Raw genomic sequence first — 25,841 nt, 5'->3', positions numbered from 1 at the left:
TAATACGAAATATAACGCCGAATACATTTTATTTAAACTGTTATGATTTTCCTCAAATACTTCGTAGAAATTTTCTAGGACAATGGCCAATGTTTGATGATTACCATCGCTCATCATTATCAGTGTTTGTAGCATACCAATCAATAATATATTTACCAGATAGAATTTTACCATAACCTTTATGAAGCCATTATTTGCATTTAACAATATTTCCCTATCAAAATGCTCTAAAAAAAATGGTAAAAATGGTTTCACTAAAGCCAATTATACTTTTGACACGTAAATAATACGTTTAACATTATCCAGAAATGCTATGGGCCTATCAGATTCAGTAACATATTATAAGAAAGAATATCTTTATGATATTAACTACATAAACAAGTATAAAATAAAATCGTGAACAAATAGTAGAATGTAATGTGATACGACAAATAAAATATTATAAAACTACTCCTGAAGTATTAGCACAAATAAAATGTCGGACAGTTATACCAAACCAACAAACCTAACGCCGCAGAAATACGTTGAAGTATAATTAATATCAACCAAGTTTGTCGAGAAAAATAGGCAGTTTAGTGGTAAACAGAAAAACACCTCTTTTCCCGATTCCCAATAGAGAATCGGTCGATCAATCGCGATGTCACCGACAAAAATAATAAATTATCCCTCAGACGTATTGGAAAAAGCTTTTTAATAAAGCGCAAAGAATAGGAATGGCGGCATGTTCCGCTAAATAAAAAATCACTGTTAGAATTGTTTTCAAAATTACGTTCTCAAATAGCGAAACGGCCTTTAACAAAGGAACGAGTGAGGAACGCGAACGAACAGATAAGGTGGAAAAGGGCGAAGCTGAGTTAAATTGATTAAAAACTATGAAAAAATTCTGCCGAATTCCCTTATAAAACCGTTGTATTTTTTTTTGTCGATTTGCTAACGTCTGAATTGGATTAATGTTTACATATAAATAATTATACTCAAAAAGCTTCAACAAAATTAGAATTTATAATTGATTACTAAACAAAATGTTTTAAATTAGTGGAAAACGTTGAAATAATGGTGTTGTTTATTGTCAGTTTATTCTGCTAGTTATCAACAAAAATTATTTTAGACTACTTTGAGAGAACTGAGGCTTTTGAGATTTACTTTATAGATCAAACAAAACAAATAAGACTAAAACTATCTAGTATACAATCTACACGATTAAATAGTTATTCAACAGACTCATAACAAGTCGACTAGTTTTAGTTAATAAAAATAGCTCCAATACGGAAGCCAATGCTTCAACAGAAATTAGTATTTAAGTATTAGGTGTTATTTTAAAAATACAGTAAATACGGCACGATAATTGTGTACAATAACAATAGGGATCTCTATTAACGTTTTCAACAAGTAATGTCTTCCTCGTTTTCAATATTTTTAAACTGTCTAGTGCGGTTTTTACGGTGTCAAAATTGCCACTCTTAGAACGTCAAAACCAGTATTCACACATTCAAATCGATATAGCATAGTTGCCATAAGTTTCACACGGTATTCGGTCACTTTCGGCCGCCACATTTTCAACGCACTGAAAAAATTTTCTTGTTCACAATTCGACGAAATGTGATTAATATACAGTAGCTCCATCTGTTGTAATTCTTTTAAAATCATTTATAGGCCTATAGTCTGAAAAGGACGTAATAAATTTGGAAAAATAAAAATGCATTACAGTATTAATTGAAAAGTCTTTCAGTTTTTTTTATCTCTGTACTAAAGACTTTAGCATATATTTAAGAATTTCACTTAAATATATTTAAATGTAGCTATAATATCTATATCCAATAGAAGCATTACTTTTAATAAATAAAATACAAATTAAAGTACATTTTTGTAAATAAGTGGCATAAATATATTTTTAGCAAATTGCACTGTTACGAAATATTTTTCACAATAATACCGTTTTCTCTTTTTAATATGTAAATATATCAGTATTGAATGTTCTTTATCTAATTTAAAACTGCATCCTTCAAAAGACTTTTTGTACCCCTGCGACAATGCTTGTATTCCTTTTGTGTTCTGATATGTTGTTAATTAAAATTAGAAGCTAGATGTGGCATTTATATGGAATATATGATGAGATATATCTCATCATATATTATATATAATATATTATATCATATATTATATTAATAAATTATATATTCAGAAATATATTTAGTTACTAATAGTAGGCAAATTAAAGCAACTTATTTATGCTTATTATTATTTTTGCTTTAACATAAATCTGTCATATCTACTAAAAACACTATGTAATAGTATCGCTAAATTTTAAAAAACATTTATTCAATTAATTACACTTTTCTGATTCATGGCATGTTGTCGACGAATGCCTCTATACTTGAATTATGATCTATTGATCTAATTAGATCCTTTAAGCATATGAGACATGTAAGACATATGATTAACACATATGAGCTTCTTAGCTGTTGCTTAAGCCCCATTTTTAAAGTAGTGAATTCTTAATATTAATTAGCTTATTATTCAAATTGCTTTAATTTGTTTTCCTTTGATCCGTGGTCAACCAAAAAGGTGTTTCCTTCAACTTTTTCAAACATTTTATCAAAATATAACTTTTTTTAAATAAATACTGTTTCCAATCATTAAATGTTAAAATACATTAAAATACTAAAATGTATTACAAATTTTAATTGACACATTAAATATTATTTTAAAATGAATATGGAGTTGTTTCTGTTTGTTGTTTATTTATTATCTCTATTTATAAATATTTCAAAATATGAAGCAGTGACACCCTTTAAAATAAGTTGGTACTTTGACTTAATTACTGAACTTTTAAATATGGTATAATAACCAGTTTTTATGTTCCATTATTCATAAACTCTTTTTAATTCTCTTTTTAATTTTTTAATGTAATTATAAATAAAATCACATCACTTTTAAAAAGAGTTTATGAATAAGTTACCGTTTGCAATATAAGCAATTACCGTTGCACTACTGCATATGCATGTCATGTGCAAGGGCCAACTGTTTTAAGACTATCTGAGTGATGAACGATGGTTGGTTCTATTTGTTCTCTAATAGATAAACACCCCCAATTTTGCATTGTATCGCCGTTCAACATGTTACGTGTTCCTTCTTTGAATAGAATAATACATAATGTAAATTAATAGTATATCTTCTAAAACCTCTCTTCTATAGGTATCCTTCTAACATTTTATAACTGGCCCAATTGGTAGTATTCTGTGGAAATCATAAAGCTGTTCTCTTTTGAATTAGATAGATTGGCCGGGATCAAATTAATTATCCGGAAAATAACACAGATTGGGGCTGGCAATCCTTCCCCTGTTATTCAAAGAAATCCTTGGTGCACTTAAGTGGAATTTTGGTAATAGTATCGCAGCTAAAACTGTAAGGTCACAAATGGTGTATTGGAGGTGCTGAAATAATCCTAGTCTTAAACTATTACAAGTAAGAAACATACATGTTTTGAAAAGCACTACTAGTCTGTGGATTCCCGGCTCTGTAAGGCCACCAACGGTAGACAGAAGTTGCTGTGAATTAACGTAGTCTACTGAAATTTGGACAGAAGCTTGCAGTTCAGCGTGAAAGGCTACCAAAACCGTATTGTAGTAGCTTGGTTTCTCAGCCGTAGATTATTGGAATCTGGAGTCACCAACACTTGGGAAACTATTCCGTAGAGGGATACCATAGAAATTTGGGTAGCAACAGTGCCATTTCGAAGATCTTCAAAGGTAAACTGGCGGACGAAGGTACATTCGATACTCAAAACCAATTTTACAACAACGATAAGCTATCCAGACGGATTAACAACCACGGACATCCATATGGCTGTTTCTTTAGTAATACATATACTATTAATTAATAGATTCTGTATTCGAAAGCCTTTCACATTATATTAGTTATATTCTTTCCATGAAGAAATAAGACCAGAAAACTATTTTGTTCCACCCAATATACTATATTCCTAACATGTCAATTGAAAAGTCCCCGGCCTGACATATAGATGGCGCTACTAGAATAATAGATGGCGCTACTAGAATAAATGTTTAATTTAAAACATATGAATAAATCGATATGTTTTTTTAGATTGTACTGACCCTCTAAACATGCGTATATAAATTTGACAGCTGTCGGGTCAATAGTTTGTGAATTATAGCATTTTGAATGAAGCAACTTTTGTTATTGTGAAAAAAAAATAGATAAAAAGGAATTTCGGGTGTTGATAATATATTGATTTTTGAACGGAAAAAATACAGTTGAAGCAAAAACTTGGCTTGATGCCGAGTTTCCGAATACTGCCCCAGAAAAATTAAGCATCCAGGATTGGTATGCTAAGTTTAGACATGGTGAAAAAAAACACCGAAGACTGTGAACGCACTGGACGTCCAAAAGAGATTGTTACCGACGAAAATGAGTTTGAATGACCGTAAATTGAAATTGAATGAAACAGCAGACACTTTAAAGATATCAACTGAACGTGTACACCATATCATTCACGAATATTTGAGTATGAGAAAGCTCTGTGCAAAGTGGGTACCGCTCGAGCTCATTTTTGATCAAAAATAACGACGAGTTGATTATTCGGAGCATTGCTTAAAGATGATCAACCATAATAAAACCGAGTTTTTGCGTCGATGTGTGACAATGAATGAAACATGGCTCCATCCGTGCGGACTGCATATGATGAACCCTCTCCAAAGCGTGTGAAAACGCAATAGTCGGATGGCAAGGCTATGGCGTCTATATTTTGGGATGCGAGGGACTTTGAGAAAGAAAGGACTATCAACAGCGACTATTACATAGCGTTATTCTACGATTTGAAGGACGAAATCGCCGAAAAACGGTCGCATATGAAGAAAAATAAAGTGCTGTTTCACCAAGACAATACACCGTGCCACAAGTCAGTAAAAACGATGGCAAAAATCCATGAATTGGGCTTCGAATTGCTTCATCATCCACTGTATTCTCCAGATTTGGTCCCCAGCGACTATCTGCTGTTCTCAAATCTCAAAATTATGCTCGCTGGGAACAAATGTTCATCGAATGAAGAGGTGATCAACGAAACTGAGGTCTATCATGAAGCAAACGACAAATCGTGTTACAAAAATGGTATCGAAAAGTTGGAGGGTCGCTATAATCAATGTATCACATTTGAAGGGAATTATGTTTGTGTGAAATAATGTGTTTTACTATAGTAGGTCGGGGACTTTTCAATTGACCTGCTAGTAAATTATTTCGTACCCTTGTGTTTCATCATTACCAATAAAAATAATAACATGTGTCAGCAAACATTTTTGGTCCAATATGCAACTGCATACTAGTAAATAACCATCGGCATCTATTAAATAATACCTCTTTCTGTCCTTTTTAGATCGAACTCGCCCAGAAGCTGGATATAACAGTGGCCTCTACATCCATCCACACAGATGGACCGTTTCCCAGCGAGAACTTCTTGTTAAAAAGGAGAGATATGCGCCGCTGGACTAATATAATAATTACGCGTCCCCCTAGCACCCCGCATCGCCCAATAATTAAGATTAATTGTGCATTATAACCGCGTTATAATTTTTCAAGATTTCACTCCTAATGCCCTTTTAAAACATGCTAATAGCGCAATTTAGGAAACGCATTGTTTTATATCGGTATTATTATTCACTGCCTTTTCGGGACAATAGACCGGGCCCGAAATTAAATCATAAATTTTAGATATTTAATTAAGAAAAATGTCCCGAATGGAACCGGTCCCTTTTTTGGAATCTTATAGATAAATAAAGATTGAATGAAAAGATCTGCTACTTTGTATAATTGCTTCCAGGGTTGGGGGATTAGAATCTGCGTGGGGCCGGGGAACCAATTTTCGAATCCGCAAAATGTAACGCTTTGTTATTCGTGTTGTTGTTGTTTTTTTTTTCCTTGGAGAATAATATTTATTACTTACAGGACCGTAACAAGGTATCAATTCTCTTGAATATAATTATTTACGTGTTTTACACAAATTACCAATATAGTGTACTAAAGCTTATATCGAGTTATCGTCTAAATTTTTTATAATATGCGCTTCAAATAAATAAATTCCAATAAAACGAAATACACCCAAATCAAGCAAACATAAATAGACATTAGATCGGTTTTACAAAATATATAAACAAATATTTTAGGCTCTGGAAGACGCATAGCCAACTCTTATACGGAATATTATTCGCCGTTTCTGTTATACGCAAATAAATTACGGTCGCGTAATTTAGGATACATTAAAAATCATCGTGGTCAACAGAATGCCTATACTGCGCTGGCGCGCGCGTCTCCAGTGTTAGAAATATTTGAATATTCTCAATATTGCTTGGGACATCATGAATAGGGCTGTGTCTTATCTATAACCAAACTTCTGATATCGGTATAGTATTAGTCTTCAAAGCGTAAAATATACTCTATATTAGTATTAAAATAAAGGGTAATGTTCATAAGGTTTATATTAAGCTATATATATCATACATATGTATATATAGTAAAAATTACTTTTAAACTAGTAAAAAAACAGTTAAAACATGACATTAAATTACGAAATATTTAGAGGAGGTAAAAAAAATACAGCATAATACTAAATGTTTATATTATATTCATTTATATATTTTTAATTTTAATATTAACTTTTTTTAATATATTTTAAAGTCTTCTTTTACCAACTATGGGTTTATCTTATAGTTTAACGTGGGCTCCGAACCACGGCCTTCACCATTAAGCCTAACGACTGGCGAGTGACCAACTTTAGAAATCATCCCAGAAGACATCCGGTCTTACCCAGCCTGATTACTGGCGTGACCGGGACCATTTTCCTTATCGGATTTTACACTCTTACCTAGGTCAATCACAAATTTTAAACAATCACAAACAAATTTACGACCATGCCCCAGCAGAATTCGAACCCGCGGCTATCGCAACAGTAGAAGGACTGTCCTATCGCCTTTACCACTCCACCACCAAGCTGGCTAATATTAATTTTAAATTATAAATTGGAGGATATAAAACAATGAACCTTAACTATGCCAAAAACTATTTACTAATTTACCAAATATTTGAATATACTATAATACAAATGCCTTATATAGAAATAAAATTCATAATATACAAATAAAATTAACAGCTTTCTTGTAGGCACAGTCCTTTATACTTTTCATACTAATTACTAATTAATTACAAGACAATAAAAGTTTTATTTCTGCTTAGGTCTGCCTTTCTCTTCTTTGATATTTTGGCAGATGAAAAGTAATCTTATCAACAAGTCATACAGCTGTAGCAAGTACAATTCTTTTCTTAATAGCTACCTTTTCAGGATTAAAGATTGCAATATTTTCTTGCACTTCTGCAAAGGCTATAAACTGGACGATTAATTGAAATTACTTAGATATATAATTCCCCATTACCTTGTCAAAATTCAGTTGTCGAATATTATTCTGGGATTCATATTAGCTAGTTGTATTTGCTTCAATATTGAATCTTATAACATTCTTAACAAAAAAGAACTTATATAGACTCAAATTAAGTTTTTGCCTATAACCCTTCTTAACTTATCGTACCCTACCTAAAATTCATTCGTAAGATAATAATCATATCGATAGTTTTATGGCAAATACTACCTTTATGATAACTCTTCATACAGTGGTATATAAGTTTCTTGACTTCTTGTTTTCCAATAAATTCCTTAAGCAATATTTTTTTCTTTATCGTCCTGTGGCTTCCAAATTTCAAAGCCTTACAAATTCTTAAAATATAGATTAGATTGTTTAACATCTATATTATGGATCCGACAAAGATGCTGACACAGACAAAGCAGATGATCCTTGTTCTTATCGGCTTTAGTTGTGCAGCAAGCTCATGGTGAAATATTTCTTTCTCTTGCTATCAAATATGTCATATTACAAACTTGACATATTAATTTACTTTCACTGTAAACTTTAAGTAATTTAATTAATTTATCCTATTTGTAACAACTGAAACTAAACCTACCATTGACTCTCTATATTTGTAATCCTGTCATAACGCTGAAATGTTAAACTAAAAGGCATTCTTTTTAAGTAAAAAGGAACATCACAATATAACTTTTAAAATACCATATCATACGCGTTAATAGTTAAACAAATAAATACCCATTTAATCAAAGCAATACGGTACATCGCCATTTCTTTTGAGAAACGCTTGGCTTGCAATACCGTGCAGTGTCGCCAAATCTAAGGGCAAGACTATATATTGCACTAAATACTAAAAAAACGTATCTACTCCATTTTTTTTAAACAAAATATAAAAGTTAATGTCAGAAAGTGTTGTTAAATATAATATATTTCTAAAATAAAATACATCCATAAAGCAAATGGCCTAGCTGTAAATTTGGCAACATCGACTTTTAACATTTCGGCTAGCGGCGAGTAGATTCCGCCGACGAATATACGAATAGCTCCGAAAGTAAAAGAATATTGGGACCACGATGATTTGTAGTGTATGCTGCGTAATTTTACGTAAACAGGTAGACAAATCCCTACATTTTACATTTGAAACGATATTAAAACAGAAAATTGGTGAACTAAAATGTAATTAAACGAAGTTATTAAATTTTAAGCAGTGTTATTTACTAGTTTGTGTTATTTTCGGTTATGCCCGCTTTGTTGGAACTATTAAAGAGTTATGGCAAGTTTGGATAAAAAACGATTAAGAATGATATGTTCACGTACAATTATATTTTACACTTTTTGTAGAGGAAACAAATTAATATATCCGTTTTATCGGAAGATATAAAGCTGTGAAAGAAAAGCCCATACCTTATGCGAAAATCTCATCACAATATAGATTAACAAAATTCAAGAATAAGAATCGCCCTCTTTATTTACAAGATATCTAGAATTTGGAATCAGCTTTTGATTTAATTTGGTGAACAGAGAACAGCTAAGAAAAATTGTTCTTGCTCAAAGACTGACAGTAATTAATATGGTTCTGAAAACATAGTATATCATTGTAGGTAATTGAGGTAATTTTAAAGGTTATCAAGATATTTTTATAAATTTTGATACAATTAACTTTTAACTCATATCAGGTTTCCTTAGTAAATACATTTCTTAACAAAGCACTAACTGAATGTTGTAAGTAATAAAAATATTAAATTGTGTATCAAGAGTTAAAATGAATATTGCAACATAAGACAAAGTAGAAAGCAATAGATAAACAAAAGTCATTGAAGTCAAATTAAGGAAATGTTATTTGAAACATGAGATCTAACAGTGGAATAAATAGGCAAAAATGAAAACTTTATTTAGAAATTTAGGTTTATTAGGAAATTATTCTTTTAATTAGCGTGGTGTATTTATTGTTTTTACAATATATCTTCTAACTGAGAAATATGGATAAAAGATATAATTTATATTATTATTATTATACAGTAGTTGAAATTAAATTCATAAACATTTTATAGACCTGAAAAATCAATAGTTAATTTAATGATTGTAAATACATTCATACATTTAATATTTAATTATATTATATTAATTAGTAATTGTTTTAATATACAAGCTAATATCAATTATCAATTTTAAAGATGTAATACTTCATTTATTATTCCATATTTTTGTTTATAACATAAAAGTAAAAAAAGTGCATATACTTTTATAAATTAATATGAATATATATATGATGCTCTGGAGGTGTTGCAATTCTGAAAATAATCTTACTTAATGATATTTGTTATAATGTTCAGAGCTGTATTTATTTAATATTGTTAATATTTTGTCGATTATTGAAACTAAATGAAAATTATATTTAACTAAAATCTATTTAAAAAAGATTTAGAGTGAGTGTTAGTTCTTGATATAGTTAGTTTAATATGTAAACATTTATTACTTTTATGTGTTATATCAAATACATTTCTGATCTTATATTGATAATGCAGTGAAAACCAGTTTTAGTAAAATATCATTTTTAAATTATTGACGTGATTAACTTAACAAATTGTAGAATTACGACCATAGGTTAATTAATTACTAATATTTAATGTTGAATGACTTTTTATTAAAATAGTTACAATTTATTGTATTCTGCACGCACGGTTATTTAATTAATCCACTGTTGATGGTTAAATGGTTAGACGATAATATGGACTGATGTAAAAGCACAAATTAATGAACATTAACTAATTATTATGGAAGATGGGATACAGCAGAGTTTCGAACGAAATGATATGAAAGTTTCACAGGCAGATTCTGTGGATCGGAATATATTCTAGATGCAGAAAAACTAGTAGAAGAACATCCGCAAGACATGGAGAGTAAAGTTGGGAATCTCCTGTGAATTAGTCATGAAAAAGTTTAGTTTTTTTCACACCAGAGGGCGCGACAATGGCAATATGGGTACCGAGAAATTTAAGATATTATAATAACAATAGAAATAAAAATTAAGATTAAAAATACCTAATAGTAAACATAGTAGTTATTATTATGAGGGAGATATACATTTTATTTAAATATGTACAACATTTTAACTAAACATTCACAAAATACATAAAAGAATAATATATAATTTAACAACTTTTATATATCAAAAATATTAGTACATTCATTCAAAAATTATTGCTTAAAAATTATTTTTTAAATATTAATTAATAATGATATTTTTGTTACAGTCGTAATATTCTTTTTTTTATATATTTTAAAGCCTAATTTTTATCAACGAGGGTTTTTCTGGACTGGACCCACTGTTTAACGTAGGATCCGAACCACGATACTAGGTATTAAGGCCAGAAGACATCCGGTCTTACCCAGCCTGGTTACTGGTATGATTGGTTGTAATAAAAATGTGACATTTTCCATTGTTGCTTTACAATTTCCATTTACAATTACAATCACAAACATAAACCCGCTACTAACGCAATAAAAGAAGTTTATAGATTATTTTCTTTTTAATGACAATATATTTAGATTTAACGCAAAATACAAAAAATTTTGCACAAATTTTGAAATACACAAAGTTTTGTAAAATATATAAAATGTTATACAAAGTATAAATAGTTTCTAAAAGAAGTTAAATGTGATGGTTAGTTAATTGGTTGTATTATTAGGCGGCCTATATTATAAACCAACACCTATAAATAATCAGAAATTTTAAAGTTCCAAGAATTTGTGTAATTTCTCGGTGCTCATCTCCTTACACATTGGAAGATCATCAAATTTAAATTGGTACATTCGTCTGGTATCCGTCATCCACACGTATGCCTTATCAAAAGTACCTGCTTGTATGGTTCATCTTTGGTAATATACTATTTCACAAAAATTCAAATATGCGATCTGCGAAAAATATGTACATTTATAATCAAAAAATTATCAGGAATTATATCAGACATTGTTTATATTCACTGAGTTGAATGGATAGCGGGGTGACTAAAGCAACGTGATGGTATTTCCAATGATATTTTTTAATTTTATATTATTATTTTCTAGTAGCAGGAACTTAAAAATCAATAGAAAATAACACTCGCACTCATGCAAATTTTGAAATTGGATAAGACCGAAGAGAATACTATAACCTATAGTTTAACTCAAGTATACCCCTGTTGATAAAAAAAGCTGATATATTTTGTACTAGGTGGTATTGACATTTTTCTGTCCCTGTTCAGTTTTCTTGACTCAGGTCCGGGTTTTCCTCTCTTCTATAGTATCTTCCTGATACATTAATCCGAGATTCTCTTGGAATGCGTTCTAACCTTTCTCCTTTTCATCCTTGCTATCCATGTTATTTTTATCTGTATCAATATAATTGTGTCTTATATGCCATATAAACAAGCTTGAGCTTAAACCTCAGCCTTGTTTAGGACCTGCTTCGGTTTTAGAGTCGATTAATTTCATACTGTCTGCCATGACCGCATTCACTTTTATCCCACAGATTTTTGAATTGTTCTTAGAATTTTATTACGTACGTTTGTTCTAACATAATTCATAATAGTTCTTCTTACTCCGTCAGAAGCATTTTTCAAACCAACGACTTGTTATTTTGTATTAATTTTGATCATTTTTTTTTAGGATTGTACCTTTTCCATGTTTCGTCTTATTCTGGATATATACATTATATCCATTCTGAATCCGGTCTGATATTTTATTGGCGTGTTAACCCTTATGTTTTAGGCAACTCTCTATTTGTTCATATATTTTCATGGCTGTATACAACAGAGTAATCCCTCTGTAATTACTATGTCGCCCGTTTTACTTATCAAAACAATAAATGCTATTTACCAATCCTATGGCATTTTGTCATATACAATTGTAAACTTCTATCTATAATTTAGTCGCCTTCTAACCTACTTTTGAAACATTTCCGATGCTATTAAATTTTTTTAATTTATATTAAAATATCAATTTCTGAGATCACTATAGCACTAATTACATGTTAATATTGATATTAGTTCTCAGTAATGAATTTATTTTGTGACCTTGTAAAATGTGTCATATTTTTCATCATATATAAAACATAAATTAAAGAAACATAAAATACGGTTTTATAAAATAAATACTAGTCATCTGTTTACAATTGTCAGCTGTAGTATCAATTAGGGAAAACCACTTTACAACCAATACAATACTTCCAAATTGATTTTAATCAGGTTTGATTACAATCTCTTTTGCAATCGCAGATTAAAGTTATTTAAATCAGTAGGCTGCTTTCAAACAAAAGAAAATGCAAGAAAAAAACCCGAGCGTACATAACAAAAAATGTTACATTAAGATAATACCAAACGACAAAATGTCGTAATGCGTGCTATACTTGAAAAATAACCTTAAAACAAGTGCTCTTTCTCAACACAGAACTGGTAAGACCACACCTACGTTGCGCGAACATCTGAATAAAAGTTTCGTTAATATACCGCCGTTCTTTGTTACGTTATTCCTTTTTTAGTTTCACTTCTCACAATAAAAATAATATTAATTTAGCACTTAAGCATAAATGACATTTCTTTGTTGCATTGAGACGTATGTATGATTTATCTGGTCAACCGGATACAATAGCATATTAAACACGTAACCTTCTTTCGGTTCCTTGTTTTATAAGAACTCCGAACTATTGTGACTAATTCTTATTTATTTTACATAAATACGTTCAATAAATCTATCGTAGTCAAGCGGTTTCAAAATTAGAGGAAATAGGCTATAATTAAAAAAAACTAATAATTCAAGAACTGCCAAAGTACAAGAAACAAATCGAAAAAACAGAGAATTTTTATACCATACCCAAAATAATTCTAGTGCGAACTAAAGGTAAGTGTGATACATAGACACAAAATGGCAAACAAGCTAAATACAAAAGATGAAACTAAATTTGATTACATAAATATTATGTTACAATAAATCTTAAAAGATATGGATAAGTGCGCAAAAATAATTAAGACAATATTAGTTAGCTACCAAAATCAAGAAATGAATGTCAACTATTGAAATATCTGCCTAGAATGTCAATGGGCTTTTACACCATGTACCTTAAGCTAGAAATATTCTCATAGCCAGATGACCTAAATTCTAAAAACCTACATATTCAGAGTTTATCAGAATATTCCTTGGACCAATATTGTATTTACTTTATACTGGTAATGTACCTAAATATGAAGGCGTTACTCCTCCAATGGCGAAATTTGCTGATGATACTCCCTTTGTCGCTGCAAATAACAACCTTGGAACAACTGTAAATAGGTTACAAACATTAAGAAATGGCGGTAAACTTAAATGCTATCTATAAAATATTTACATGTGAATTTCACGCAAAAAAATAGATTACATACTAGTGTAACGACCTTGAGACATGTCGCATTTTACATCGTGGAATAACGGTTTACAAAATACTCAGAAATATAACCCCAGATGTTGAACACGGGCGGGGTGCCAGCAACGCCAACTAGATCCCGATAACGAATAGCTGACGACAACCCCGAGACGTTTATCTGGGATGTTATTGAAGGGGATTTCTAATCAATCAGCTTCCAACCATCGTTTGGTTTAGACGTGCCACCATCGACTGCCCAAGCCTCGTCTACAGGTAATACCGCTGCCATCCGTTTTATCATTTGTATTTTTCACATTTTTTATATAGCCAATAAATAACGGTCACATAATGTAAACACCACTGTTTCATTTCGTTTTACCTCCATTCACCGAGCCACATCATTTACCCTAAAGTGGTGACCCCGATGTGATCTTTCGCAAAATTGGGTTTGGACTCGTGAATGGAGGGTACGTGCAAGATGGTGTATTTTACGTGGCCGTTATATTTTTTGTTTCAAAATTTTCAATATTTTTAATTCGATTCGTTTTCGATTTTACCGTTATTTTTCCAACATTACATTCATTCAAACATTTGTTCCTCATTAAATTTTATTTTAGTGCTGGAACAATGAAGCTTAGATTTCATTTCATTATTTCCAATTCATTTTTTTAAATTTTTTGTCAAAATTTTCTTTCACAATCTTTTGAACTCATAAATATTTCTACATCACTGTTTAATCATCAGCGTCTCGGCTAAACATTTCTTTCGGCGCTATGTTTAAATCATAATGTCTTCATTCGCTCGCCGTCTCCGTCATAATGGCAGACATTTTGATTTGAAAGGCTTTGGGCAGCTTCGGTTGGATACCGTCGTTATTTGTTTTTTTCTGAATTACCGTAGCGTACCGATTGCAGTCACCGTAGACTCGTCATGTCTTCGCCGAGGTACCAGAATTGCCAACGTCTCTTCGTCGAAGAAAATAAGCTACCACGTCGTCGAACAATCGATCCTCCCACAGCGTGGATTACGGGAACCCTGTCCGAAAAATAGCTTGTTCTCAACGTCGTCGATGGACCACATTCAAGTGCCGAAGCGACGATGAAGCAACGGTATCTGTAGGACCGGAAGATATCAACAGCCGTACCATATCACAACCGTACCAACCACAACCGTTTCGATTTATCATATTTTTCAAAGCCCTTTTTGATGCAGCACATTTAGTTTGGTATATCATTTCTTTTTGCATTTGATTTTTTTTTCATACATTTTTGTATTTTTGTTACTTGGAGTAATTGTATGTAAAATTCTGACAGGGGAGTATTGTAGCGACCTTGAGGCATGTCGAATTTTACATCGTGGAATAACGGTCTACAAAATACCCAGAAATGTAATCCCAGATGTTGAACACGGGTGGGGTGCCAGCAACGCCAACTAGAACCCGACAACGAATAGCTGGCGGCAACCCCGAGACGTTTATCTAGGATGTTATTGAAGGGTATTTCAGTCATTCAGTGCTCAACCCTCGTTTGGTTTAGACGTGCCACCATCGACTGCCCACGACTCATCAAAAGATAACACCACTGGCATCCGTTTTATCTACTTTGTATTTTTCACATTTTTTATATAGCCAATAAATAATGGTCACATAATATAAACACCACTGTTTCATTTCGTTTTACCTCCATTCACCGAGCCACATCATTTACCCTAAACCAGTAAAAATTGATTCTAGAGTAATTCCATCTGGGAACCCAGCAAGATACATTGGGATGTCACTGAATGTCTGTGGGTGTGTTCCCAGAATATTAAGTTCAACTGGAAAAACGACCTACAACTACTCAACTGCTGTTTTAAACTTATATGTAGTCTATCAGAGAAAGTACACACATAACATGCTAATTAAGTTTGGGTCTGAAGTCTTAGATCTGGACTCTAAGAACAATATTAAGGAAAAATCACTATATTCAGAATAACTAGTTCTAATATACATGCCATGTGCTTTTTGGTTAAACACTTTGGAAAAAATGGTTTAGTCAGCAATTAAAAATAATGTAACAAAACCTAGTTGGATAAATGTTTTTAATTGATGGTTAGATCGTTGTTTTCAATTTACCATGAAAATTCGACTACAAGAAAAACACAGTAAGATAGGTATCGCGTTTACTTTCAATAAAGAATAACTGTTATAGTCTGTTTGGATCTCAAACTCTCATCGGTACATAACTGTGTATGAAAGGTGAATACACAACCAATATATAAATACTGAAAATGCTAGAAATATAAACATTTGTAAATATGCACATAAAATTTAATTACGTTACGAATATAATTCAACATGGGCACATACGTTTTAAAATACGGAGATGGAAAAACTTAAGGACGAAACCCAAAATAACGAATTTAGTATTGAAAATTATATCAAAAAGTTTATAAATAACGTTTTCACACTTAATATAATACCCAGACATGTTAATTTTAAGGTATATTCAATACTATTTATTAAGTTTTTTTTACAATTAATTTTATTCTAAGCATCTTTGTGAGAAACAGAGGAAGAAAAATCCTTCTGGCCTACTCGCAAAACCCATCTTTCTCAATATAAACAAAAACCTCAACTGTCTGTGGACCTTTCTTTATATTTAATACTTAGTTTGAAATTATACATTAACAACTAACGCTTTTACCGCGTTTCTAAATCAAAATTATAATTCCAAAAAAGGTTTTTGTCTTTATTACAACCCGAAATCCCATATCTTCTTCTTTACCTTTTTAATATTCTTCTTTATTTTACTCATTCTTTTACATAACCCTAAATATTAAAAAAGGCGGTGTACAAATTAATTAAAGGAACACTTTTTTTAAATTATTATAGAATGTCCTACATACATCATATAGGAATATGTTATTAAATAAACGTCAAAAACTGCAATTATTATGATTAAAACTTTAACTCAAATTTCATCAGTTTAAATTTCAAAAGCATTTATATAATTTCTGGTGTTCCATATGATTTGTAATTAATGAAATTAGAGGTCATGCATTTGAAATAATCCATTGTATCAACCTTCAGATCAGAGTTTAAAAAGTTCGTGAAAGTACGTTTGAGAAGAAATTCGTTTTTAAATATAGGATTCTAAGTAAATAACGAATATTTACCATTAAAAATATTTCTATAATACAGTATAGAAAAATAAATACATGAAACGCTAATGTAATATTATAAAAAAACATAATTATAAATAGAAACCTACTAAAAAGTAACAGGAACAAAGTTCAAAGTAGTTCAAGAAATTGTTACAGGAATACAGCGACCTCAGATTTCGCCAATCGGTACTGTAATAGTATCATGTCAAAATAGGAGAGACAGTGGTAGCTGATGCAATTGTAACTAAAATGTATTCATCCAAAATTGATCTGTCCTAAATGACTTAATAACTTTTCAAGTTCATTCAACTTTTCTGTATACGACAAAAATAAATATATATTTAGCTAATTAAATATCATATACAATAATTTCCAGTAAATTAAATAAAAAATCAAAAATTCAGTAGCTACTTACCTGACTTAATATTTGATACATTTTCTTCATTTGTGAATATATTCTACGAGAGTTGCTACGTCATCTGATATTTTCGTGAAGGACTTTGCATTGTTGAACATAACGTTCTTAAGAAGAGTATTATATGAGCTCAATTTATGTTGTTAACATAAACTTGAGAAATTCATTTAGGCAAAACACGAAATTAGCTTATGAAGATTTGGTGGCATTTAAAATATTCGACAGAAATTATCAAGACAACAGTGGTGTAAGTAAATGTTTAGAAAAACACACCCAAAGTGCACCTAAAGTTATGTATAACATCTACACGATGATTGAGACACGGCGATTATTCGGATATGTAGAGGTTATATGTAAATGGACATAAAACAGAAATATAAATATCAATAGCCAATGACCACTAAATGCATTAAGATGATGTCTCTAATAAAACTCGATATTAAACCAAGGAAAATTTTGATAAATTCTTACCTTAACAAGTGGTTTAATGTGTCATTGTGGTAGTACCATTGTGAGGGCGAAGGTTCAGATAAACCAAAAAAAGTCGCCAGAAATCTTTCATAAAATGTATGGAATAACATTAGATGATCGAATATTGAAAGTACGTGAGATATCTGAAGCTAACAGGTCAATTGAAAAGTCCCCGGCCTACCACAGTAAAACACATTTTTTGACCAAATTAGTTTTTTTTCAACATAATCCCCTTCAAGGGTGATACATTTATTATAGCGACCCTCCGCCTTTTCGATACCATTTTTGTAATACGATTTGTCCTTTTATGGATTTCATTCGACGAAAAGTTCTTCCCATTCTTTTTATATCTGAGAACAGGATATAGTCGGTGGGGACCAGATCTGGAGAATACAGTGAATGAGAAAGCAATTCGAAACCCTATTCATGGATTTTCGCCACCGTTTTCACTGACTTGTGACACGGTGCATTGTCTTGGTGAAGCAGCAATTTTTTTTCAAATGCGGCCGTTTCTCGGCGATTTCGTCCTTCAAACGGTTCAATAATGCTACGTAATAGTCGCTGTTGATGGTCCTTCCTTTTTCAAGGTAGTCAATGAAAATTATTCAATGCGCATCCCAAAATACAAACGGTATAACCTCGCCAGCCGATTGTTGCGTTTTCGGAGTGAAATTATGGAGCCATGTTTCATCCATTGTCACATATCGATGCAAAAACTCGGGTTTATTATGCTCGATCATCTTCAAACAATGCTCCTAATCATCAACTCGTCGTTGTCGTTAAAAGTGAGCTCTCGCGGCACCCACTTTGCACAGAGCTTTCTCATACCCAAATATTCGTGAATGATATAATATACACGTTCATTTGATATATTTAGTTACTGTTACAAGAATTGGGTCGAATAAAGCTTAGAATCACCGAAACAAACTGATATTTTAAGGACATTAACTAAACCTACTATTTAGGAGGCATAAAAAAATTAGAAAATATCTAAACTCAATTTATTGAGTTGAAAGTTTATGTTGTTATCAGGCGTAATCCTCGTTAACAAAATAATTCAATTGTTAAATTTCGTGGGGTAACTGAAGTATGAATTTAAAATACTCCTTTAAAGTATGAATTAGTTACTCTCCCTTTTTGTTAAAATCAAAACGGCGCATTTAAATTGATAATGGATTTTATTTTAATTGTAGTACAATTAAGGTATTCAGACTTTTTTGGAATATGAACGAATTGTATGGTAATAAGTATGCAAATGAAGAATTTTATTGCTATAAAAAATTATCTAATAAGTATCAATCTCTAACAAATGGGACACATTATCCTCATTAAAATACTTTTACTTAGATTTTACTTCTAAAGTGTATTTAAAACATTTTGAACTTGTACTTGTATATTGATATCAGTAGAAAAGAATATCGAAAAAAACAAATAGGAACTATAGTGAAATAATCATGGCCGACTTGATACCGTCAAACCTCAAAATTATTAATTACTATATTCAATATGTTACTTAAAAGTATGCTAATATCAACAATACTCATCAGTGTTATAAATGATCAATTAAAGTTATAATTTCAATCTTATTTGGAATTTCCTAAGTGAAGTCAAAATTGCTAGATTAACCCTTCGAAGCGGAAAAGAAAAACTTTAAAGAAAGAAATTAAGCTTTAAAATATGATTAAAGAACCGGCAAGTTCGGTATTATTGAATTAATTTTTTAATAATTAGTTAATAATTACTATCAAAATATATCGAAGAAAAATCAAAAAATACTTGTATATAAATATATTTACAAAAATATATTATTTACAATAAAATCAAAATTTATTTATGTACAAATTACCAGGCTGCTACTGGAGCGCTGTAAGCTAATGGAGCTACTGATTTAGCCAAAAGCGGGGCTGAATAAGCTAATGGAGCGGCAACGGCTGGTGCCGAATAGGCAGCTACAGCTGGGGCAGCTGAGTAAGCGAGTGCTGGAGCTGAGTAAGCAGCTACGGCTGGAGCTGAGTAAGCAGCTACGGCTGGAGCTGAGTAAGCAGCTACGGCTGGTGCTGAATAAGCAGCTACAGCTGGAGCTGAATAAGCAGAAACTACTGGAGCAGCCACGGCGGGAGCTGAATAAGCCAAAGCGGCTGGTGCTGAAATGACTCCAGCATTAGCGATAGCCAAAGTGGCGGCAATGAAGAAAATCTGAAATAAATAATATTATAAAATCGAAATAAGTCGTGACTTTTCAATACGCTTACTTTGAACATTTTTGTTGGTGTTGGTGATGTATTGGTTAAACAAATACTGATGATATTGTTCACATTTACTCCAACATTTATACTAAAAACTTTGTATTCCTACCGTATGTCCACCCCCAAATTGTGTTGATGCTGTCGTAACGTTCCTCCACCAGTCTAATCCAAAACATGTTTACGAAAGGTCTAGGCTACTGACCACCACAGTTCGTCGCATTCTTTACATAATTAACTAAATAGACGCTTTTACGATATCAACGTGTTAAAAAAAGCTGCTTAAGATTCAGAAAGAGTCGTTTGCATACTATTCTCGACACTTCATTTAAATATTCATTTATTCTACTAACGTAGTTTTTTAAGTCATTGATGTTTTAGAAACTATTTGCGAAAATAATAAACACCATGCCTAAGTAAAATAGTAATAATTGTTTATATACATTTATATAAGATCCTAAAAAATATATTTTAACCTCAAGAAAACAAATTAGAAATGATCTTGAAATTAGAAATTAGTGTTAGAAATAATTTCCATGTTCATATAAATGTTGATGTAAATTATAAAATTATATTTTGACAGAAGTTAGTTCTTTTTATTTTCATATTTCATTACAATCTCAAAGATTTTCAGCTTATTATGCTATAAGGGATTTGAGGTTATCTACGACTTTAACCATCCTTTAAGGAGTATATGAAATCACCATTTTGTTTTTATTGTCGCTTAGGCGGGTGTCGTCATTTCGCGACTATACAATAGTACGGTGTTGATATACAGGGGACGGGGACAGACATAAAGTGTATATATAAAATAATAGATTAATAAATAAATAAAATTAATAACACAAACAGGGGAATTAAAAGAATAACTACAAACACAACCATAACGAAGTAGAAGCTCCATCCAGACAGTACCCATCAGCAGCCATACCTAAGTGCTAATGGTTATTTGATCAGTAACTCTAAACTTAGCATAGGCTAGATTCTATGGAGAAAATCGATTTCTCGTAGAATTCTAAGGAGTCAGTCGGGATTTTCTCCTGTTAAAGCAATTTTAAAATTTTGCAGCCCATACTTCTAGTTCTAATCTGGGTGAGCCGTGGACAGTCGTTCAATATGTAGTAGACCGAAATAGGGGCACGGTGACAAAACTAACAATTAGCAGGCGGGCTCGAAATCATAAAATAGCCATACGAGAAACGACAGTGGCCCAATATCAGTCGATTCAAATCTACGGCATGGTGACGAAGTGAAGGAACAGGAAGAGAGAAGAAAAAATCAGCTTTAACCTCAAACAGCCTGTTGTAGTTGGCCTCCTGGGCCCAACGATGTTGTACCTCGTTATTTGTGAAACAAGATACGAGTGGCATAAGGTCGGTATGGACACAACATCCATGATGGGAAGCGGAGATGAAGCTGCCGATTTAGCCGCACTATCCGCGTGCTCATTGCCCGGTATACCTACGTGAGAAGGGATCCACACTAAACTTGTCCTGATACCATTCAGATAGAGGGTACGGATAATTGATAGTGAGTCGGTGACCAGGGGATGGTTCAATTTCTGTTCCAGGAAACAATCGAGAGCATTTCGGGAGTCGGTCAGGATTAGCCATTCTTTAAAGGTTTATGTTGAGGTGTACGGTAATGCTTTGAATAACACGAAGAGTTCAGCAGTCAATACTGAACTCTGTTGAGGTAGCTTGAAACGAAATGCGCGGTTGTCCACCATAAATACTCTGCCAAACGCGCTGCGAGATTTGGAGTAATCGGTATATATGTGCTTGAGCAAAGGGTAAGAGTGGAGAAGTTCACAAAACTTGGACCCAGTAATGTATCGACAATGTTCTTTTTTATAAAATTGACGTAAGGATATGTTTATGAAGGGGGTAGTGAAGGTCCAAGAGAGAAAACTGGGATAGTGGACAAGGGGGTGCAACAAGCCAATTCCAGCCCTGGACAGAAGATCTGCAATTATGTGAGAGGTACGAGGGGAATAGCTAGAGATAAGACGGTTCAGGACGGCTGGATGACTCCAAGTGGAGGTCAAGTTTACGCGAACTTCAGTGAAAGTAAATTTCTACGATAAGAAAGTGGTGGAGTGGATGTAAGGCTGTACAAGTTAATTGCAGGGGAGGATAAAAAAGCACCCAGCGATATTCTGAGTGCAGTATTTTGAATGGCTTCTAGGGATTTGAGGGAAGTTGGAGTAGCAGCAGCGAAGTGTAGGGAGCCATAGTCTAACTTAGGAAGAATTGGAAGCACCTGTGTGCAGGCCACGAAACGATACTCATCATTTATTGAAATAATTCAAAACTCGACATAATTTTTATTTAATTCATAAAGATTAATGTGCAATTTTAGTAGATCATGAGTTCTCGGTCAGGAAACCTGAAGAAGCAACATCTGATAAATATGGCAGATGGAACCTGACTTTCCATTTAGGCATAAATCAAAATCATAATCAATGCTTTCAATTCAAATTTGAAGCGACGTTTTATGATGATTTAGTTTGGTCTGAACTTTCAATTTCAAATCTTCATAAGTGTGTGAAATATGTATCCACCTTCCATTACGGAAGTCTTAAACTTTATTTGACTTTCATCCTTCCATTCGCCGTCCTTCAGCTTCAGACTATAGAGTTAATAAAAGTCGAACCTTATATGAAGTTTTAAACAATGTAATTTTGGATTATTTAATTAGTATAGCGTGGCGACTTATTTATAAATTACATATATTATTACTTCACATTCTTAAGATAAAGGAAAAATAACTGGCGGTAAAATAATATACTCGGATTGTTAATATATCCTAAAATAAATAGATCCTCCGCCAATTTTCACTTATCGAAAAAAAATTAATTTCAATATTAAAAAAATTTTAAATCCTAATTGTATAAAATAAATAAGGAGGTCCCAGTGAACAATACTATCTTACAGTATGATACATATATATTTTATAGATTTTACCATACCAATCATTCTTTCACTAAGTGAAAATAGTTTACCTGCACGAATATCCTGTAGTAAAAAAGTACAAATTCTACTGTCTATTTGCATTTTACACAGTCATTTTATTAACCCAAAAAACCTTACTCTATCAATCATTTTATTGATAGACATTGATGTTATATACACATAGAGATTAATGTTTCAGCTTACTAAGTGATGGTGAAAATGAACGATGATGCACTGACCATAAAACAAGGTAAAAATCATACCGACGCCTATTTTTTATATATCACTCGTAACGTCATTTTAAACAGATGGCCTCTCAGGTCAGAGTGCGGTACTAGTATAACAAAACACCTCCACCCTAAATAAAAGACCATAGGGAAAGACGTCATTGTCCCGTTTTTACAGCTTATAAAGTGTGGGGCAAAAGTCTCGCTACTATTTTAATTGGGCGCCATCTTGGTTATGTGACGTTTAGCTCAAGTTCACTTTAACCACAAGAATATACGCCACAAGATTATCCATAATAAAATTTGGATGTCTACATAACACACGTTAAAACGTTAACACGTTGGTTAAAATGTAACTGAACTAAACGTCAATTAACCAAGATGGCGCACAATCAGAATTCTAGCGAGACTTTTGCCCCACCTGTTCTAATAAAATTTTGTTTAAGTATCGCCTGTACCTTTGTCCGCCAATTTGTCTTTGAAGATCGAAATGGCAGTGTTTCTAACCAAATTTCCATGGTAGCCCTCTATAAAAAGAGTTTAATAGGCTAATTCATTTACGTGTTCGAACTAATCAAGCAACATTGTGTCTCTTTTAAACTACAATAAAATGAGGAGGAAACTATTGTCAGATTCTAAAACGAATTTGCAAATTACGCCAGGCCATACATTAAACATCTTGATGACGTAGGTACACAAAAACCTTGAATAGACTATATACCTATAGTATTGTGAGCAACACACCATACAATTGGAATGTACTAACAAATTCGAGAACTTAGTTACTGTTTTTTTTTTCATAATTATATTAGGTCTCGCGTGTATTTTGATCAGCGACATCTATTGGTAGAAATGCGAAGTATCAATACAACAAATGTAAAACAACCTAACCTAACTGACAACGGTTTTAACACTTCTCTGCATTATTGTAGAAAATTACTATATTATTGAATTTTTAAGTGTATATAGAGGCTTATCATGAAACGCTCAAAGTTGCATTTTCTGCATTCATTACTTTTGTTATTTGATTTGGATAAATGTGCTGTCAAATCTCAGCCAACACCTTTATCCTTCGTTATATCACATTTGTCGGTATTGGTTTTATAATTCCAAATTGATAATTTTAAAGTCGATGATAGACAGTCCGGATGAGCAAACATATCCCAAAGGAAGATTACACGAAATGCTTAACGAAAACCCAGCTCAAACTCTAAAAAAATACTCTCTTCAGGCAGATTGCTAATTGATCAATCAACCAGACACTTACATGCAATCAGAAATATCGGAAAATCGCTACAAAATAAATTGACTGAAAATACAAGTTCGAAAAGTTTTAACATCGCAGCTTCAGTATTTGTCAAGTAAAAAAATTAGCGCTGGAAATGAGATCTGCTCCAATAATCTCAAGTGTAGAAAGTCATGACTTAATCCAGTAATCATACGATATCGAATATCGATACCGAAGCATATGATAGAATAACAAAGTCGTAGAGTATTACGTGGTGCTAAAATTCAATTAAATTATTACTGCATATTTCCACCGATGTCAATTCCACAAACTGAAGGACATATTGCTTCAAAAAACTAGCAATAGTGAGTAACGCAATGACGTAAACTGATCTTCCTGCATGACTATGCCTTGTGATTATCATTTGTTCTTTAAGCAAGAATGGATTGCTGCCAATCCAAAATTTGTATAAATTTCTGAAAAATATTTTAATTGACATATATTGTAACAATTTTACTAAATAAATGCGTTCGTAAAATAAAAAAATCATAATACATCTGATATATATACTTTAGATATTATTTCGATAATTTAAATAAGTCAGTTCCAGCTAATTCATTAATATTCAAATTTTGTTATAATCAACAAATTAGATAACAAATGCCCAATTAGTAAAATTTATCAGAACTAATCACTTTATATCAACTAACAGGTGTTACGCCACTGGTGGTGATCTACTTCTATCTAACACTTTTAGAAAAAGGTTTAACTTAATATATTATAAAACAAATTCAAATTTGCAACATTCGAATAAAATTAAAACATAAGGCGCCCTGAATATCAATTAGTGTCGATCTATCTCATATATTTAAAATAGTAAAAACCAGTTCCTTCCAACAAATATCGATCTTCGAGATTTGTTTGAAATATCAATTTAACATATTCTAATAAGTTTATCTTAAAAAAAAAACGAGATCGTACGTGATCATGCGATACGTATTACGAGAGGGTGTTCTAATTTTGTTTATGTCTGGTCTCGTAAAAATATGAATCATATTTGACGGTATTTGTTTTACATATTCTACAATTAATTGATTTATTGACAGTATATCGGTTCTAATTTTATAAAGGAGGTTATAATTATTCCTATATATATATATAAATATATATATATATATATATATATATATATATATATATATATATATTTATTTATTTAGATAAGACATCGGTATATATATATATATATATATATATATATATATATATATATATATATATATATACTGATGTCTTATCTAAATAAATCAAAAAGCTAACTTGAGAAATAAAAAGTATAATATGAAGTGAAATGGGTAT

General features: G+C 31.8%; 2 protein-coding genes across 8 annotated transcripts in view; one reads left to right on the top strand and one right to left on the bottom strand.

Moving 5' to 3' along the window:
* Positions 1–6,040, top strand: part of prom (prominin) — a 121,972-nt gene extending 115,932 nt beyond the window's left edge. For all 7 annotated transcript variants that reach the window (XR_013008494.1, XM_076419319.1, XM_076419318.1 and 4 more), the window contains one exon: positions 5,390–6,040. Coding sequence is in view for 6 of the 7 variants with exons in the window: in XM_076419319.1 (XP_076275434.1) it covers positions 5,390–5,417 (28 nt within the window). In the remaining variant the exon portion in view is untranslated. The remainder of the gene's footprint in view (positions 1–5,389) is intronic.
* A 13,563-nt stretch (positions 6,041–19,603) lies between these two features.
* LOC143193697 (uncharacterized) lies at positions 19,604–20,227 on the bottom strand. Its single transcript, XM_076400015.1, has 2 exons — positions 20,083–20,227; positions 19,604–20,026 (listed from the first exon to the last, which is right to left on the bottom strand). The coding sequence occupies exons 1-2, from the start codon at positions 20,089–20,091 to the stop codon at positions 19,673–19,675; spliced, it is 363 nt and encodes a 120-aa protein (XP_076256130.1). The 5' UTR covers positions 20,092–20,227; the 3' UTR covers positions 19,604–19,672.
* Positions 20,228–25,841: the final 5,614 nt, after the last annotated feature.

Source organism: Rhynchophorus ferrugineus, unplaced genomic scaffold, assembly GCF_030347505.1.
Source record: "Rhynchophorus ferrugineus isolate W39M unplaced genomic scaffold, kcgeb_rfMv2 rfM1, whole genome shotgun sequence".
Taxonomy (NCBI): Eukaryota; Metazoa; Arthropoda; class Insecta; order Coleoptera; family Curculionidae; genus Rhynchophorus; species Rhynchophorus ferrugineus.
Note: the sequence above shows the minus strand (reverse complement) of the source record. Positions and strands in the feature narration are given on the sequence as shown.